General features: G+C 36.0%; 1 protein-coding gene and 1 long non-coding RNA gene across 2 annotated transcripts; both read left to right on the top strand.

Moving 5' to 3' along the window:
- On the top strand, positions 6,002 to 6,928 carry LOC110266961. The gene is made up of 3 exons (XM_021112058.1): positions 6,002 to 6,013; positions 6,094 to 6,361; positions 6,489 to 6,928. The coding sequence occupies exons 1-3, from the start codon at positions 6,002 to 6,004 to the stop codon at positions 6,557 to 6,559; spliced, it is 351 nt and encodes a 116-aa protein (XP_020967717.1). The 3' UTR covers positions 6,560 to 6,928.
- Positions 7,172 to 9,625, top strand: LOC110267262. The gene is made up of 6 exons (XR_002354658.1): positions 7,172 to 7,377; positions 7,589 to 7,792; positions 8,008 to 8,644; positions 8,729 to 8,815; positions 8,889 to 9,454; positions 9,553 to 9,625. It is a non-coding gene; the product is annotated as an uncharacterized LOC110267262 (long non-coding RNA).

The following is a 20,074-nucleotide window of genomic DNA, read 5'->3' as shown; positions in this document are numbered from 1 at the left end:
ATTAGTTACGGTTCTTACACCGCACCCGACCCAGATGAAACCCGACCCTACTGGAACCTTAGCTTTGCTCTTCGTCTCCTTCACGCTGAGTTCTGCCACTACTATTGCTGCTTCCTTCAGCTCACCTGAGGTTTGATGCATGTTCCTGATTCCAAGCGCCACCTTTCTGGATGCCATTGTCATCCCTAATCTGGAGGATTTCCTTCTGAATTAGGCCATTGCTGCGCCTCACCGAGGATGCACCTTCCTGACCTGCAACCCCTTTCCTCCCGCTATATGCCATTCCGCACGCCATTCCGCTTTCCTTGGGCTGCAATTGGAGCTGCCCTGAAGCCCCTGGCGATTCTGTGACTTGATGATCGCTACCACTTCTCTGCCATAACGCGTTCTGCGACTCTGTAAGATCGGCTGCGCCCCCACCTCGGTCCATGTCTGCTCTATTGATGGCGTCCTTGTGGTTATCGTTGGTAGGTTGGTGCTTTGCTGTGGGTCGATGTTGCTCCTCGTCTTCAGCTGCTTGCTTGTCTCGAGTTTCCGTTTCCACCCTCCCAGGTAACCCTTTTTCCATATGAAGTCCCTAATGCTGGTTGAGTCGAAAACCTTGTTGACTTGATTCTGTATACCTTGATTATGCTGAATTGATGCGAAACTTGCTTCTGTTCTGATTGTATTCCTAACTTGAGTAGGTGGATTCGTTGTCCACTGTCTCCGTAGTTCATTCCCCGCTGCCATCGCTGCCAGTTGGTGAGCTAATTTGTTGCCATTCCTTGGAGTCCAGGTAGCTCCCACATCTGGAGTCTCATCCAGCAATTGGAGAATGTCTCGGATGATTGCATCTGCTTCCGCTATAGGCATTTTTGCCTTGATTGTCTGAACCAGAGGTAAGCAGTCTGTTTCAACACTATGGGTTTTGGGCCAACAGCAAGTAACAAATGATGGGCCCAAAAGAAAGGCCCAGTTTTAATCACCATCTAGTTGAATAGTTTGGGCTGGTTGTATCTCGCCAGTGTCTATAATACATATTTGACAAAAATGAAAAAACCAGGACTTTTGCCTCCTACTGGTTGTGTGATACGTTATCACTTGAGTTATGGAATAATAATTAACTTAGAGAAATTTGAAATGTTTGATGAAAAAACAAATTGTCACAATGTAATCTTTTAGGATCATTTTAACGTTTAACTTATGTTAGTGTGCAGTATAATATTTCATTTTATTTTTTGCTTGCAATATTCAACTTAAAGCCATTAAAAATAGGATAAACCCATAATTTGTGTGGTTTTAACTTTTGATAAAAAAAAAAACTCATAATAAATTGAAAAAATTTTGCCTTCTAATATGCATATATAGGATTTATGAAGAGTAATTCTGAGCATAGAAAAAAAATAAAGCAATTTTTATTTATTTTGAATATGTATTACAGAAAAAAAAAAAAGGAAAGCTACTTATTATAGACATAGCACTCTCCAAGATAACCAAGAAAAGTATCAAACTATTAATTATGAACAGAAACTTATTTAGAGATATTTATTAACTAAAAGTAATTGATTAATATACCTTCTATATTCCCCCACAAATTCAGAGTGGTTTATTGTGCAAATTGAGTTTGTTCTTAAACTTATCAAACAGGATAATGAATAACGGTTTAGTAAGAACATTAGCTACTTGTTCATTAGATGGTATATGAATGACTGAAATTAGACCCTTCATTACAATTTCTCTAACAAAATATAAGTCCAGGTCAAAGTGCTTTGTTTGCTGATGTAGAATAGAATTGTATGCAAGCAATACTGCTGATATATTGTTGCAAAAAATACTTGGTGAGGTGAGACAAGTCTGTTGCATTTTAAAAGGTAAATTCTAAATCCAAGTTAATTCTGCAAAAGTTGCTGTTAGTGCTCTAAACTCAGTTTCTATAGAACTTTCTATTGATTGAAGCTTGTTTGGTACATTTCTATAAAACCAGATTATGACCATAATAGATGTAATAACCTGTTGTAGACCTCCTATTATCAAGGTCCGAAGCCCAACCAGAATCTGAAAAAGCAGTAATTCTCAAATCAATTGACTTATAAAAATGCAAAGCTTGATCACTAATGCTAGCAAGATATTTTAAAATTCTCTTGACTGCACACCAGTGATCTTGATAAGGTTTAGCCATAAATTGGCTTATTTTATTCACTGAAAAAGCAATGTCAAAGTCTTGTTATAGTAGCATATTTGAGGCCTCCAACAATGCTTCTAAACAGGGTTGGATCCTCGAAGGGAACATTGCCTCGAAGAAGAACCTCCTTAGTAGCATGCGATTTAACCAATACAAATCATGCCAAAAAAATATACATTATTATCTTTAGCAAACCTAGAAACACTGATGAGATTGTTAGCAATTGAAGGCACATGTAATAAGTCATAGAGTTTATATTTTTTATAAATAGGAATATGATTCAAACTAGAATACCCAATATATTTAATATCCATACCTGTACCATTACCTATGTAAACTTGTTCATTTCCATGATAGTCTTCAGAGTGGTGAAAATTGGATAAGTCTAATGTGCAATGATGTGTGGCTCCACTATCAACATACCACGAAGAATCAGCAACAGAAATAGGTATAGTATAAGGGCTTTTGGGTTATGGAAAATGGTGGTGGGGGAAGAGCAGTGTGCGTGGTGGGAGAGTTTGTATGTTGTTGAGCATGCTGAAAACCTTGATCAAATCTGAAATAGCAGTAACAAGTCACATGCCCTAATTTTTCACAAATTTGGCACTGTAGTCTTGTGAAATCGGACCAAGATCCTCGTCCTCCTCTAGTTCCTCTTCCTCATCGACCTCTTCTTCCGAAAGTACCTCTTCCAGAATTGTTAGAGGCTGACCTACCATAGCTAAAAAGATCTTAAGAGCCATGAGTTCCTCTTCTATAAGTAGAAGATTCTAGGCTTCTTGAACTTGATGATGTGGTTTGTGTAAAATTAACTTGAACCATATTTAATTTTGGCTTGTGAAAGTGTTCGATAATGTCTTCGTGAGCCATCAGTAATGCTTCAGGATCTGGATAGAATATGGGGGTTCTTTGGCAGTAACAAATGTGATGAATGATAGTGGTGAACCTACAGCTGCTAAAGAGTTAGCAATCTTCTTGATTTGAAGTAAAGACTCAGATGTGGATCCTTGCTTTTTCACTATTTTGATCTGCATCTGGAGTTGGCGAATTCGAGCTTTGGTCTGTGAAGCAAAGTATGTATGAACACGACTCCAGGTATCATGGACAAATTGACAACCAAGAACTCGATGCTTGAATGAGGAGTCCATGGATGCAAAAAGCCAGGAAGTGACATTGTAATTATTTACTCGCCATTTTTTGTAGGGCTTTGATTCTGTATTTGTTGTTTCATCTGCTGAAGATGCAAATCTTGAAAGAACTTCTCTTTTTTCAAATGATCCTGAAGTTGTTGTCCACAAATTGTCAATGTTGCTAAGTGCTGCCATGTGAAGAAGTTAGTTTTGGCGAGTTTTTCAGAAAAGGGAACAATAAATGGTTTGGTTGGTGGGGTGGTGGTGGTGCCAGAGTTGGCAAGAACGAAAGCTGAGTTTTTAGAAGGGAGATCGTCTATAATTTTATCCATCATGAATCGATGACTCTTGATACCATATAAAATTTATGAAGAAGAGTAATTTTGAGAATAGAAAAAAAAAAGTAATTTTTATATATTGAGGATGTGTATTCTAAAAACAATCCTGCTACGTTATCACTAGGGAACCTACCAATTTCTGCCAATTTTTATTGGGTTCGATCCCAAAGTCCACTTAAATAAAAAAGCCACATCCCAAATTAACCTAGGTTAATCCTAATGTCACTAGTTTACTACTCTAACTCTAATTTACCCTTTACTCATATGTTCTTACTGTTGAAACACTCTCCCAAATCCATCTCCACTTTCAGCGCCGCATAGCCATCCGCCTTACCGTCTTCGCCGGTCGCCGCCGTCAACGGAAGTCAACGCCGCCGGAACACCAGACAGCGCCACTCACGAGTACGTTCTCACATTCGCCCAAGTGTCGCCGTCGCTGCTGCATGTCACCGTCAAAAGTGATTTGAAGACGCATTGAGTTGTCTATCCTTTAACCCGACGCCGCATCCTAGCTCCGCCTCAACACACGCCACAGCTGAACTCTTCCGGCCTCGTGGAGTCACTAACAATGCCACAACTGTTTGGCCAATGCATCCCCCACCCAGCACCTCCCCCTGTCTCACGTCCGAGCCCGCCTCACAGCGTGTCTTCCCTCTGGCACCGGTGCAACAGTAAGAGGTAAGTGGGTCTTCAAAGTTTTCACTAATTGCTGGTACTGGTTTCATTTGTGAGCATTACATTGGGGTTGAGATTGATTCAATATGGTGCTGAGTCTGTTGCATGTTTTATTTAGAAAATTAGAAATGGTGAATTAAGAGTTTTTTTTGTTGACATGGTTCCCTGTACTAAGATGGTTTCTTATACTGTTATCAATTATTTGTGAACATTACATTGGGGTTGAGATTGATTCAATATGGTGTTGAGTCTGTTGCATGTTTTATTTAAAAAATTAGAAATGGTGAATTAAGAGTTTTTTTGTTGACATGGTTCCCTGCACTAAGATGGTTTCTTATACTGTTATCAATTATTTGACAAAAATACTGTTATCATGATTTTATGTTGTTATCAATTACTTAAGAGCTCTTATGTTGATATGGTTTTTTTTTCTATGCATTTTGATTGTGTTATGGAATCTGAAATATAGTTGTGGTCCCCCTCCTATACAATATTGTTGCCATTCTCAACCTTTTTGTTGCTTTTCCCCATGTTTTGGTTTTAATATTCTTTTGAATAATTTAGTAATATATTTAATTTAGTATATATGTCTCCCAACCCCATCAATAGTTTAATTTGTGGAGCCTATCTCTGTTAAATTATTCACTACTCATGAAAAAATAACAAATTAAAACAGTGATGATGAGCCTTATGACGATTCCTTTTGATATGTTACATTTTTTTCTTCTATATCTAGCTATGTATGTGTTATCTTTCATGCATTAACATGCTATTGTGAGCCTCATCACGTTAATTTAGAAAACTTTACCTCAGATGTGTCTTCACATCTCTTTTTAAAATTACAACTTAACTTGAATTGTATGCATATCTCAGTTACTTATTTGTTCAATTTACTTTCAACAATTGTTTATAATTTTTTATCAATAAACTAGATCTAGATATAATAAATACAGGTTTAAAGTAGGAACAATTTGCATAGGTTATTGTGTCTTGTGCTAAATTTTATTATGACACACACAACAGTAGTAAGTAGTACTAAATCTTTTTGCTTTTTGAGCAAGTTGACATGTTAATCAATTTAGTTTATAAGCTTTTAATTATTGTCTTGCTCTTTAGAAGTAAAAAGAAAGTATAAAAGTAACCTTCTGATTAATAAATGCTTCATGCATCAAATAATAATTCACTGAATAATTAGTCAAAAAATTTGCTTTAAAAACACATTTGCTTGTTTTTCAATTAACGCTTGCGATTTCATCCTCAAGATATAATTTTTCTTTTATTATGTGTGCATTGTAGTACAATTGCTATTATCTAGTGAAGTATTGTATTGTAGTTCTCCTTCATTTGAACTCTAATAACATAATTTCTATGATTGTAATTCTAATTCTGGTAATATTGATGTGCACGCATATTACTTGTGCCTTTAGCGTTACAGTAATTCTTTGATTAATATAGGTGGTTTTTGAATTACTTTATGTCTTCTTATCGTTGTACTTGAGATCTAGTTAATCTAGAAAATAAAAAGCTAAAACACAGTTTTCTTTGGGGCTGAATTGTATTTTGTTTAATTATCTAGTACTTAACTTTATTTCATCATGTTCTTGTACCGCTGACTTAGTTGAGTTTGGAGAAGAAAAGACAACTTCAACCCTGGACATAATTTTTAGACTGTTGCAAGAAATCAACTTCAAGACATGGGAAAGCCGGTTTACATCATTCAGAAACTTGTGTTTCATTCTAATTTAGCATTTTGTTTGTTTCTGAAGGACTTGTTTTATGTTGACAGAAATTATTAGAGACAAGGTTCTCACCATGCTACATCGCAGATTTGTTCAAAGATCTGGAAACAAACCAGGCCCAAGCAAAGCTAGATGAGATAGAAGCAATGCGTTTTGGTTTCCTGAAGCTAGTCCCAAAGTGGCATGTTAAACAAGGAATAATGGTGATGTTGGCCAAGACCTACGACACTGAAACGAGCACCCTCAGTGTAGATCATGGAATCATCCGCATTGGGCCCGAGCTATTCCAGTGTGTTTTTGGAATTCCGCCCGATGGTGAGTATACCTTTATCTGTTACGCAGCATTCAATTAGTTAAAATGGTTTCGATCTCCGTGGTTTTTCCTTTATTCTTCCTATTCCGCTGATCATTTTACACTATTTTATACACATCCATGTTGCAGTTGATGACTTCCCACCATTCGACGGCGGGAATGCTGCCCATGTCTTAATAAAAGAAGATTTCACCAGTTGAAAACTATAAAGCTGAGGCATTTTGTCAACTAGTGTGCTATGGATACTAAAGATGACAGGATGGAGTTCAGAAGGCATTTCATCTTGCTTGTGCTGAAGATGTTTCTGTGTCCAACTGTGCAACATGTTATCTCACCGTGACACATCGATACAATACTTGATGTATCTAATTCCGGAAGATACCGTTGGCTGTTGCATATTTTCAAATCGTTAGAACAGGGAATTAGGAAGTACCAACGTAAAAATAATAAGTCTTGTGAGGGCTGCATGTTTGCCTTGCTGGTAACCTTTTGAATTCAAAATGCATTGTAATCTGACTAACCCTTGCATCCCAAAAATTAAGTTGTGTATGTAATATCTCCAAGTGTTGTACTTCCAGAAGCTAAAGCATGGTAAACTCGAGAATTATCAAGAGCCTGAGTTGTGGCTTTCTGCATGGACTGCCGAGGAGCTTTAGCGCTATGGCAGCAACTGTTCAACCTGAGGTATTTATAATTCGAAGCTCGTTTTCTCATGTAATTAACTGCACGTGCCCTTTTGAAGACCTGGCATTTATGGTTGTGCATTGAATTATTAATTACTCTGATTTGCCGGTAATGAGTGTGTCTTTTGTTATAACCATATTTTGGTGTGTTATTGCTGGATGTGTCTTTAGCTGTATGTGTCTTCTGACCAGTTGATGACCCAAAACAAGATTGCAGCGAACCCAGCGGGAACGATAGTGGGGTCATGGAAGGTGCCACAAGAGAGGATACAATGGGCACAGGTCTTGAAAGAGAAGACGCGAACCACACAATAAGACCTGAGGGGTGCAGAAAAGTGAGTTAAGATTACCATTTAATAAATCTTTTTTTTACATGTCTTAAACATAAATCAAGAGAACATTACAGCTTATTTTTTACCTTTTGCTGCTAATACCATGCTTATTATTCCTTAAAGAGACGTTGTATACATTTAAGTTGTGTTGTTAGTGTGAATTGAAGGCACTATGTGCTTGTTGGGAATGAATAGTTTGGTGTTGTAAATTCAGGGATCTGATCGCAGAGAGGGTTTTAGAAACGGACCGATGGACACGGATGCACATGCAATTGCATCGGAAGGTGATGACGATGACGACGAGCCCATTGCAAAGAGACTGCATCGAAAACATGATTGGACAAGGACACCTCAATCTTGTATGACAGAAGGGGAGACCGGAACGACTAGCGAGATAGACAAAATAGAGAACCCAAAAGTGAGTAAAATGTTACGTTTTAAGAATTTGTATGTTGCATGTTTCCAAGTTAGAACACGAGCACGGGTTTAACTTATGTTTAAACAAGTTACTGTTGATGCCATGTTTCGATAAAAGCTATATGATATTCTGTATTAGTTTATCTTGCGTTCATTGTGTGATGTGAATTCACTTTGAGGTTTTTGTGTACCACTAGTTTCATGTTTCGGTTTCAGGGATCCGACATGAAGGCGGGAATTAGTAGCACCTCAGTAATAAAAAATGCTCATTCAATTACATTCGACAAAGATGACGATGATGACCAGCCCATTGGCAAGAGACTCCGCATCAAAATGCACCAAAGAAAAACACCATAGCATCAGAGGACAGAATTGAAAATCATCACAACCAACCTGCCAGAAACAACAAAGCAACCAACCAAGACGGATGATCTTGAACCAAAAGCTCTGACAACAGCATTGGTTGAGTATTCAGGAATTGAGGGATATTCTAGTGAAAAGCTATGGGTAGATATCGAATGACGTTACCCATTGAGACCATTAGCGTCAATCGAATCCAAACAATTATTCCAAAAGGTTCTTCCTACCGCACACCTAGTCCACAGTGCCCATCATTCTCACTTGGGATGACGCAGATCTTTAAAACACCCGCACTATCCCCCCTCGACCCATTCATCCGTTACTTCGGGGACAGAAACTCATTGAGTGGGATGAACAAAGAATCAGAGGGTAGGGTGTGGACACATCTCTTGATATCCAGTAAACAGTGGCGTCGTATGAGGGTAGACCACACCTAGTGCTGGCAAGGGAGGACTTATGCACGCTGAGACCACGTGCTTGGCTCAATAACAATGTATGCAATCCAAAATCTTGTTAATCCAATTTGTTTTGATATCATATTTTGGCGACATTTATTCTTTACAATCTGGTTAAACAGGTCGTGCACTAGATGTGTTATGCATTCAATTACTCAGGGTTAAGAAGATTCATGCATGACTTCTACTGTGTGTGTACGGGGATTCTGGTAAGGATACTTTTATATGAATCATTTATGTACATTGAAACTTATGAACAACTGCATATTCATCTTTGGACAGGAAATGCTGTTGGTCCCAAAGAATATGATGCAATTTTAGGACGGGTCAAATCTGGTGTATGTGGGATTGGGTGAACACTTTGGTGCTGATACAAGGTATTTTGACAAGGTAACAACTTCAAAGAGAAAACGGGTAAGTCTATTTGTCATATGATAAGTTACTATCACGTTGCACCCGAACAATGGCTATGTATTTTTCTTTATAAGTGCACGTAATATGCCTAATTACAATTGTATATTGTTGCAATAGTTTTTCTCTGTATGTATAACCCATCACTGGTGGGTGTATGCATTTGATGTATCTGGAATAAGACTGTTTGTACTAGATAATTTACACAATAAACCACATGATACAGCACGGAGCAAGCTAGATGCATATCCGGTACCACAACATCTCATCACTCTTAGTCTCTATTTAATTCTTGTTATTATATTCTGTTTAAGTGTTTTGAATGTGGTTTAGGTGAGGCTCATTGAAGACATAGCACAGGTGGCCATCCCCACTTATAAGCCCACTCAACAAGGGCTGCCTTGCACATATGCCACTATTCCAATATAACCAAATGGGTGAGTCCCCCGCAAAATCTTCAAATGTATTAATTGTTAAGTTTTATTTAAATACATTTCGGTTATCCTAATACAGTCCGTTATTTTCATTCACATAGTTTTGATTGTGGGGTGTGCGTAATAAAATTCATGGAGTACTGGACCAAAGGCGGGAGTATGAATGACTGGGATTATGTGAGCTTCCAAATTCTAGCTCTAACTAACTGATTTTTTTAACACGTCACTGTCTATACCTAGATGCAGTCATTTAACTGATTTTCACATGCATGTGACTATCAAGTTATATAGGTTGGAAATAATGCTTGACATCATCCTATGTCACAAAAATTCAGTCATTAGAGATGCTTTGAATGCCCTTGACAGCCGTGCTTGACCTCCTGTGCATTGCAACTAACCAAGGAACAAACATAAGGAGGTTAGGACACCGTTCACAGCACCTAGCACAAAAAGCATGCTTCGACAAGCTGCAAGAATGCTGAAGAAAAAGACGATCAAAAGAAGATAAACATGGGAAGAAAAAAGGTTGCATATTACATTCTTGTTTACCTAGGGCAAGGATATCCTCACATTCTGAGCTATATTTTGTTGGGACTATATATTTTTCTTGTATTACAGAAAGAGACAATTTGTTTTGGATTCTTATGCTGTTAGCGAATAGTTGTTTTTTGAACCTTATTGAACTTTGTTGGTTATTTCAACGAGAATACATGCAATGTGGATGTGAATCTTGTCTTTTGCACCTTGGTTTGGGATAATTTTGTGCATAGACTCAACACCTGCTACACTTTGAAATTTTTTTGTTTCTAGTGGTTAATCATGTTGAGGTTTGACTGTCTTATCTTTGGAAATCTCTACTTAAGTTAGTTATGTATTGTTAGTAATGTATTGTTCGCAGGTGCCTGAAAACAAAACTGTTTGCTGATGGAAGTGTCTTGATATATATGTGTCTTCAGTTGCAGGTATCTATCTTAGTCCTGTATTGTTCACAGGTGTGTCTTTTCACAAATGTGTCTTCTGATGGAAGTGTCTTTTTCCGAAGTGTCTTTCGAGTTTTGTTTAACCATGGATGTGTCTTCTGTTGGAGGTGGCTATCTTAGTCGTGTATTGTTCGCAGGTGTGTCTTTTCACGGATGTGTCTTCTGGTGGAAGTGTCTTTTGCCGAAGTGTCTTTTGAGTTTTGATTAACTATGGATGTGTCTTCCGAGGGGCGTTTATATTTTTGTCGTGTCTTCTTCGGAGGGGTCTAGATATGGATGTGTCTATAGATGGATATGTCTTCTGTTGGAGGTGTCTTATGCGAATGTGTCTTTCGTGTTTTCATGTAATCGCGAATGTGTCTTCCAAGGGTCGTGCCTAATATCGTCGTGTCTTCTTCGGAGTTGTCTAGGTATGGATGTGTCTTATACTTTTCAGTAGTTTAGGACAAATCACAAAAACAAACCAAAAGGAGGAGTAAATTACACTATTCTACCAAAATAAAAAACGTTACCTGGATCTCTTAAAACCACCATCTTATGTAATTCGAATGAGTCAAATTTGAATTAGAAAAATCAATAGTAATTCGAATTAGACCAGTTTGATTTAGTTGGGTTGTTAGTAATTCGAATTAAACCAATTCGAATTATACATGCCTGCAGTCGTAGTGTAGTTCGAATCAGAGTGATTCGGATTATGCATGGATGTAACTTATGGTAGTTCGAATGAGAGGGATTCGAATTATGGAAGCATGTAGCGAAGGGTAGTTCGAATCAGATAGATTCGAATTATGCATGAGTATGTTCGAAGTTGGCTGCTTCGAATTATCAAGCCACCCACGTGAATTCCATGACATAAATCTAATCCATGCAATTATTTTAATACACCAACAATTATATCTATTTGGAGCCAATACTAAATCAAATTCAATTAGTTCGATAATACGAGTTTATGAAAAAAAAATGACATTTTATAAAGTTTAAAAATTTTTATTATATGATAGGTTAGTAACGAATACATTACAAATTTTATAGTACTCATCGTAAAAATGTTTAATTTAATAATTGTTATAACAATTTTAGTTGTACTTCGTTACAAAATAAATAATTACAATAATTTTTTTATAAAATTTCCTTAAAAGATACCATGAGTATTATAAAAAGTATCTTGAATCGATTTACATAAATTGACTTACAAATTTTTATAGTACTCATAAAATCTTCTAAAAATTCTAAAGCTTAAATTTTATAATTATTTATATACGTAGGGGGCTTGATAATTCGAATTAGCCAACTTCGAACATACTCATGCATAATTCGAATTTATCTGATTCGAACTACCCTTCGATACATGCTTCCATAATTCGAATCTCTCACATTCAAACTATCATAAGTTACATCCGTGCATAATTCGAATCACTCTGATTTGAACTACACTACGATTGCAGGCATGTATAATTCGAATTGGCTTAATTCAAATTACTAGCAACCCAACTAAATCAAATTGGTCTAATTCGAATTACTATTGGTTTTCCTAATTCGAATTTGATCTAACTCACACCTTTTTGGGTTAGTAACCGTAACATAATAAAACATAGCCTAAATTAAATAAATTTACTTGCCTTTGTCCTCCACTTTAATAGCACTTAACATTCATGATTATTTTGTGAAGCTAATTCAAACGTAACAAACTTGTAACAGTATGATCATATTAGTGGATAAAAAAACTCAATAAGTAATGGTATATCCTCAGCTTAACAATGTTAATTAAATAAAAAACTTGAATACTTTGTCAAAGATAAGTGAAAAAAAGGTAATAATAAAGAAAGAAAAATGTCGATACAAATCTATAATCAAAATTCATCTAAGTATGCCGAAAAGAGTTTAACAAAGACAAGAATCTGCCATGTTCCTGTGATTTATTCGCTCTCACAGCAGAATCCACCACTATATTTGGATTGATTGCTTCATTATTTTCCTAAAAAAAACAAACATTCATAAACAAAAAGTAAATAACAGTTTCAACTTTATCCATCAAGTCATGTTAATAAGTGGTTCGAAACTAACGAAATGGTAAACACATACCGGAGGTGGATTCTTCTTCTTTCTTCACATAGATTTCTTGATGGAGGTGTCCAGTTCAGATCCAAGCCTCTTCAATCTCTGCTGACCCTTCATTGTGACATTTGAAAGACCTCAAATCTTAGAGGCACCAAGAGTGGGATCCTGCTGTGTCACCATGCTGTTCTGTGTAGTTGGAACACTTATGAACCCCAAGTTCGCATGATAATCAAACAACTTGGCCCTTAACTCATCAAGACCCGAATGTAACATGGCTGTTTCTTCTTCACATGTCACGAATTTTCGGGCAACATTAAAGAAGTGTGAACACAGTCCTCTAAATAAGTTGTGGCTTTCATCCGATCACTTCTCATTGTGGCTACTCTTGATGAAAGTGTGTTTGCACTTTACATTCTTGCTCCATCGAGGGAGAACATAGCAAGATGGTACTCTGTCTACTCCGTAATAAAAGAACACAGCAAGAAAGTGACAACAAAGAATACCTCTTGATTCAAACATGTTGCACTCACACCGAATCTTGTGTGTCACTGGGTCAAAATTGACACTGTTCGTCCAGGACCTAGGCTCCCTATATAGTAGGTATTGCTCGTTCACGGTCACACAAAACAAATCACCCTCTTGAGTCACACCACGGACTAAACAATCCCTTTTTTTCCTGAATTCCTATTGTACTTCCCTAAACTTAGAGGTTGTGTACTCACGCTAAAATTGTCTTTCAATTGTAGAGCTCGATGAACAGGGGACAACTCCTTTAGAGTCTGCAGCATTGTCCTCCAATTCCTTCTGCTCCTTGTTCCCAAGCACGTTGTCATACTCATACACGAGTTGAACCAGTCCACTCTTGCAATGCAAGTAACCACCGAAAAAGGTGTGCATACTCTCACTCTGTTGGGTACTTCTCATACCAGCCCAAAATTCCCCTTAAAAATAGATTGGAACCCACATTCGACGATCGTCGTAAAGTTCTACAAAACCAAAAGAAAACAAAGCACTAATCACCATCATGAACAATTAGCTACATCACAACACACGACTATAGACTTAGTGAACCAAGTAGACATCAACCTTTCAAACAGAGATATCCCATAAAAGTATCCAAATAGGATACAAATTATCCGATGACAATGGGACCTAAATTCGAGTATAGTTAAAACAGAGCCTGCATAACAAACCTACTATCCAAAAATAACATAAGAGCACAATACAAAACGAACCTAATAGGCATCTATTTTGCTCTAAGTTAAACTCAGCAATGAATGCACACCAATCCTTCTCGAAAGATTCCACAGACCGGGGATTCCAAATAGTGCCATTCATTCTAGCATCTATTTCTCTGTACTGAGTATATCCTCTAAGCTTATGTGGTATCTTCTTCATTATGTGCCATATGTACCATCCGTGGTGAGTATCTAGAAGGACATTCTTAATAGCACCAAACATAGATTTGCACTGGTCCGTGATGATAGTCTGTAGGGGACTTCCCATGTACTTTAACCATTGCTTAAAGACCCATTCAAAGCTACGAATTTCCTCATTTTCCAGCAAAGCACATCCGAGTAGAGTGGACTTGCTGTGATGGTTGACACCAACGAAAGATGCAAATGGAAGTGCATGCCTGCAATAGATCCAGCCAAAATGACTAGATCACGATAGTGCGAAAACATTAACCCTTTCAATAGAGGTAGAAACACAAACATACTTGTTTCTACTGTACGTTGTATCAAATGATATAATGATACTACGTCTCCATAATATTCATAGGACGCCCTGCATCTTGCATCTACCCAGAGGCGCACTCTTAAACTTGTTAGCTTCGTCCACATCAACTGCATAAAAGAAATTCAGGTTGATGTCTTTCATTCGCATGAAATAGCTAATCATTTCCTTCACATCTGCGTTTTCGTCAGTACAGCGCAGATTGCTTGTAATGTAATTTCTCACATTCTTTTCTGAGTAACCCAACTTTGACGACCCACCATCCTCGTTCTCTAGTGTGAGATAAGTTTTGTTGGGCCGTATGCCAACCTCATCGTTGTCCTGAATCACACACTTGGCATGCATAGTCAGGTCCCTGTACTAAGTGTAATGCACAGCTTGCTTAGCAAAACACGGGTGGGTATGCTTTAATTCTAATTTGGACACCATCTAATTATCCTTCTGCCTATCAAGCATCATGTACATCCTTGCTTTGCATCTGACTGTTGTTATTCTCTTTATTCGAGTTGCTGCCTTTACTCGAGACTCTTGAAAACTTTCACGATTGCAGTGTATCGATCGGTTAATGGGTATCCTTGATTCCTTCCTAGTCTTGTCAAAGTTGTTATTCCTAATCCTAGTCACGAACCCAACTTTCTTTGCATAATTAGAATAGAACTCTTGTGCACGCTGCAACAAAATAACTCTCAATCCTACATACGGGATTTCCTTGATTGGAATGCCAGTGTGATCCAGCAACTACAAATCCATTCAGAAAAAATATCATTCAACACAAAAAATACCCAAGTAATAAATTTCCAATATCTTGTTAATTTTGTGACAAGAATAAAATATATTTCACACATCATGATTCACTGTCGTAGCATCATCTTCTAATTGAATAACGTCTACAGATTCTTTCCTCTGAAATCGATAACCGAGGACATATCACAAAAAAAGATAACCATCCATTATTCGACACTCATAAAAACTCTTCCAACAAGCACTTATTCATTGATTACACTAACTAATAAACAACCAAAACTAACTGATATAAAACAACACTATCCATGTTCATATTTATAAAATAAAAATTAATTAAAGTTGCAAACATCAACTCAACATAGTGAATAAAAAGAATAATAAAACACATCAAATGTAGAAAATGTAACATCGTTCTAGCATAATTGAAAGAAAGAATATACACACCAATTCAAATTAAACAAACGAAATCGCAATCCTTCCAACAAAGCGTATCACTGTTAACAACTCAACAATAAAATAAAAAACACATTGCAAATAAACATAACCAAATATACTACTAAGACACAAATTACCTTATCCACACGTTGTATGTCATCTTCACTCAAAGACGAGACATTAACATCGGTGGAATTAGAATGATCACTCACATCAATGTAATGTGGTCCACTCACCTTCAACGGAGACACATACACTTTTCTCTTATGGATTTTAAAAACTATTTGTCCATGAGAGTGGTTGTTCACGTTGCCGGTGGTCTGTGAAGGCTGTTCACCTTGATCCTATGGAGGAGGAAGGCTATGGCTTAACGGAGGTGGAACGCTATGATTCAATGTGCATCCACAACAACGACGACACCTATGGTGGGGTGCGATAACGGTGCGTATGATGACTTTATCTCTCACGGGAATCGCAGTGTCACAAAATTGGTTCACGTGGAAGAGGCTGTGTCACAAATCGAACGGTGATTGCAGATTCCTGGTGACGAGAAAAATTTCAGGACGGAGAGATTACTAGAAATGGTTGAGGAGAAGAGGGTTGCGTAACACCTTCATACACTCACGTCGTAGTTCTCTTCCAACAGACTGGTGGTGCCACAAAGTGAAATCCGAGAAAAAGGGCAGTCACCGTCGAACAGTAACGACAGCATCCCGGTGACTGGAAAAAAAAGAAGAGCTACTTATACTAACTAAGCATAACTCTCCAACATAACCAAAAAAGGTAACAAACTATTGGTTACAAACAAAAATTTATTTAGAGATATTTACTAACTAAAAGTAATTGGCTAATATACCCTCCATAGCATATTGATTCATGCCTAGTTATCAATGGACTAAGAATCAGATACCAATTTATGGGTGAAAGGATAATATTGTTTTTATTTAATTGTTATGTTGAAGGTAAAACAAATTGAAATATGTTATTCAAAATTTTCATTACAAAATGGCTTTCTTCTCTTGCTTTTTTAATCTTTGGTGGAAAAGGTCGGAGAATGAATATTAAAGCCAATTAATCAACACATGTAAGTTGGTGTAGCAAAATGTTCATTAAAGCAACCTAAGATGTTTAAACAGATAATTACTTTTAACAATGTACTAATACATGACGAAATATGTATGCAAATTGTTATTACAAATAAAATCCTTACTATTTATCACAATCATTGTGATCATTTTTTGAATCGTTGAATGTTAATATTTATTTTATTATTTCATTTTTATTCAATAATTTAATTAGCTCTATAAATTTTGTATTCTAAAATATATAAGAACGTCAATTAGAAAATAATTTCGTACCATATATGGATTATGAATTTAACTAATATGGGTCATTTAGATTATTATTAATAGAAGACTTTAAATTTTTTATGTTAATAAATATATAACAAGGATAGATAAAGTTTAATTTTGATACATTAACAATATAAAGTGCTTTACACTATTATCTAAAAAGTATTTATTTTTGTTAATATAGTACTACGTAATTAGATATACGTATAAAAATATAAAACTGCTTTATATTGACAGTACATCAAAATTAAATCCAACAAAAATATTATATAATTTAATATTTTTGTTGGATTTAATTTTGATGTACTGTCAATATAAAGCAGTTTTACATTTATATATACATTTTTTTAATATATATATATATATATATATCAAACAATATATAGTCGTGGTTTCATCTCCGAGCTGGAGACCTCTCCGCGTTTCACGCTGGTTCCAATCCCAGGTGGAGCCTCTTCTCCACGGTGGCATCTCCTCCAGCGTGGCTTCTCATCTTCAGGGGTGCATGTGCTCCTCTGTCATTCCGCCGTCAGCCATCCCTTTCATCTCCTGTCTCACGCAACCTACCTTCCCTTTCATCGAATCGCTGACGCAACCTACCTTCTTCATGGATTTGTTTGAACAGGTAATGATTAGTTGGAACCCTAGGAGCTTTGCTTTCTTCTCTTTACTTTTTCGTCCTCTGCCCTACCAAACTCTGTGTACGAGCCCTGTTTTCTTGGGAGTTTGCTTCGTCGCCGTTCATCCAGATTAGTGATTTTCCAGTGGAGGCTCAAATCCAAGATCTCCGATCAATCAATCAGGTGCATCCAAACCTATTTTCCTCTTCATCCTTTTTCTTTTCCTTCATTGTGTACATCCTTGTGATCAATCTTGGTTACTGTTCGAGGGTTAACCCAGTTTTAATTGTCTAGGGTTTGTGAAATTTCTAATTGTGCAAATTGTGATTATTTTTTGTATCTGTTCCATGGTTAAGCGAGATTCTATTGTCTAGGGTTTGTGAAATTTCTAATTGTGTAAATTATGATCATGTTTGGTGTCTGTTCGATGGTTAGGCGAGATTTTATTGTCTAGGGTCTGTGAAATTTCTAATTTTGCAAATTGTGATAGTTTTTGGTATCTGTTCCACGGTTATCCCAGATCTTATTGTGTATGGTTTGTGAAATTTGTAATTTGAAAATTGTCTATGTGATTTGGTTTGTTTGTAGGTTCATGTTCTTGGTTAGATTCTTTCCCAGTTGCTGTTAATTTTGAGTATGGTCTATGAATCTATTTCATCTTCTTGATTTCGTTATTTAGAATTTGATGTGATTATCATTTCTCCTTTTGCATATGGTCTTGAATTGTTTGTTGCATGTGGTTTGTTTATTTCATCAATTTTTGGGATTTTATAATCATTATAAAGATTGTCTTCTTACTTACCTTTTCTTATATTTATGGATGATGGGTTTGGTTTTGTGAATGATTGTCTAGGTATGGGGTTTCTACCTAATCTACTTTCTCCATGATAATGTGATTGACAGAGTTTTTTCAAGAAATACAGAGTATAGACCAGCTTCTCCTATTCAACTTTTGCATTCCCAATTTCATTCTCTCCTATTCAACTTTTGCATTCCAATTTCCATTCTGATTCAGTAATCTCTTTGAATTGTTTGGGCTGTATCTAGCAATTTCTAATTTTATTCTCCATTCAGAATCAAAATTTATAGACCCAGTTTCTCCTATTCAAGTTTTGCATTCCCAATTTGATTCTCTCTTATTCAACTTTTGCATTCCAATTTGCATTCGCATTCACTAATCCCTTTGAATTGTTTGGACTGAATGTAGCAATTTATAAGTTTTTCTGCATTCAGAATCAAAATTCTCTTATTTATGTTTGATGTTAAATTTTATGAAGCACTTAAATAATTATATTGATGAAACGTTTTCTTAGTCAACTCAATTGCATTTCAATTCTTTATTGGTTATGCAAAAAAATGTTGTATATTTCACCTCTTTCATACAAGTAGAGCTAATTATCATGCATTTGTGTGTTTCATTTAATTATATCCAAAGTAGACCGATTAAATCCTATATATCAACTGATGAATCTATTTTTAATTTTTTACTTTGTATATATTCAAGAAATCCATTGAGTTTTTATACTGTTTTTTGTATTCAAAATCATGTTCTGTTATTTATGTTTGATTTCAAATTTTAGAGTAATTACCCAAATCAGTCCCCGAGGATTTTAGAATCGGACATTTTAGTCCCCAAGGAAAATTAATACACAGATCAGTCCCCAAGGTTTTACTCCGGCAGACAAATCAATCCCCAGTTCATTTTCCGGCAGAGTAATTACCCAGATCAATCCCCAAAGATTTTAAAAACGGATATTTTAGTCCCCAAGAAAAACTAATTATTATTATTATTATTATTATTATTATTATTATTATTATTATTATTATTATTATTGAGTGTATATATATATATATAAGAATCTAATGAATAAATTTATCATTATTTTTGTCTAAAAAATACAAAAAATATAGTACAATATTATTGTGCAATTAATAATAATAATTATTTTATTTTATTTTATTTTTGGACGGGGGACTATTATGTCTAATAGAGAGAAAAGTTGGGGATTGATTTGTACATTAGTTTTTCTTGGGGACTAAAATGTCCGGTTTTAAAATCTTTGGGGACTGATCTAGGTAATTACTCTACCGAAAAATGAATTGGGGACTGATTTGTCTGTCGGAATAAAACCTTGGGGACTGATCCATGTATTAATTTTTCTTGGGGACTAAAATGTCCGATTCTAAAATCCTGGGGGACTGATTTGGGTAATTACTCCAAATTTTATGAAGCACTCTCATAATTATATTGAGAGTAAACCCATTGAATGCAATATTAAAATTTCATGAATCTTTTTTTTTATTTTGTGTATATTCAACAAATCCATTAAGTTTAGATCAAGTGAATTGGTGGTTGCATGTGGGCTGTGTGAATCATGATGAGGGAATGGATTTTGTACCTAATTTATTCTATTGGTAGTGATGTGATTGACAGAAATTGATGTATAGCTTGCTGGTTGTTTATTTATATGTTTTGATTTTAGGTCAATTTCATTCCATTTTTTTATTGTTTATATAAAAGAACTTTTTGTCTAACTAGGAATTCCCTCCTCCAAAAACATATACCTTGAGTAGGTTATCTTCCCTTGAAGATCTCTTCTGCACGGATAATGATGTTCTGCCATACACTCTTCACTAAAAATGTGGGTATCCCTATCAAGGTATAGGGTTTCTATCTATTTGGTCAGTGGTGATGTG

Source organism: Arachis ipaensis, chromosome B09 (genome assembly GCF_000816755.2).
Source record: "Arachis ipaensis cultivar K30076 chromosome B09, Araip1.1, whole genome shotgun sequence".
NCBI classification, from domain to species: domain Eukaryota; kingdom Viridiplantae; phylum Streptophyta; class Magnoliopsida; order Fabales; family Fabaceae; genus Arachis; species Arachis ipaensis.
Note: the sequence above shows the minus strand (reverse complement) of the source record. Positions and strands in the feature narration are given on the sequence as shown.

Bases quoted from the DNA above. Each gene is read 5' to 3' on its own strand.
- LOC110266961 (XM_021112058.1), top strand. The intron at 6,362-6,488 runs GTGAGTATACCT...TCCATGTTGCAG, and splicing joins TTTTGGAATTCCGCCCGATG to TTGATGACTTCCCACCATTC.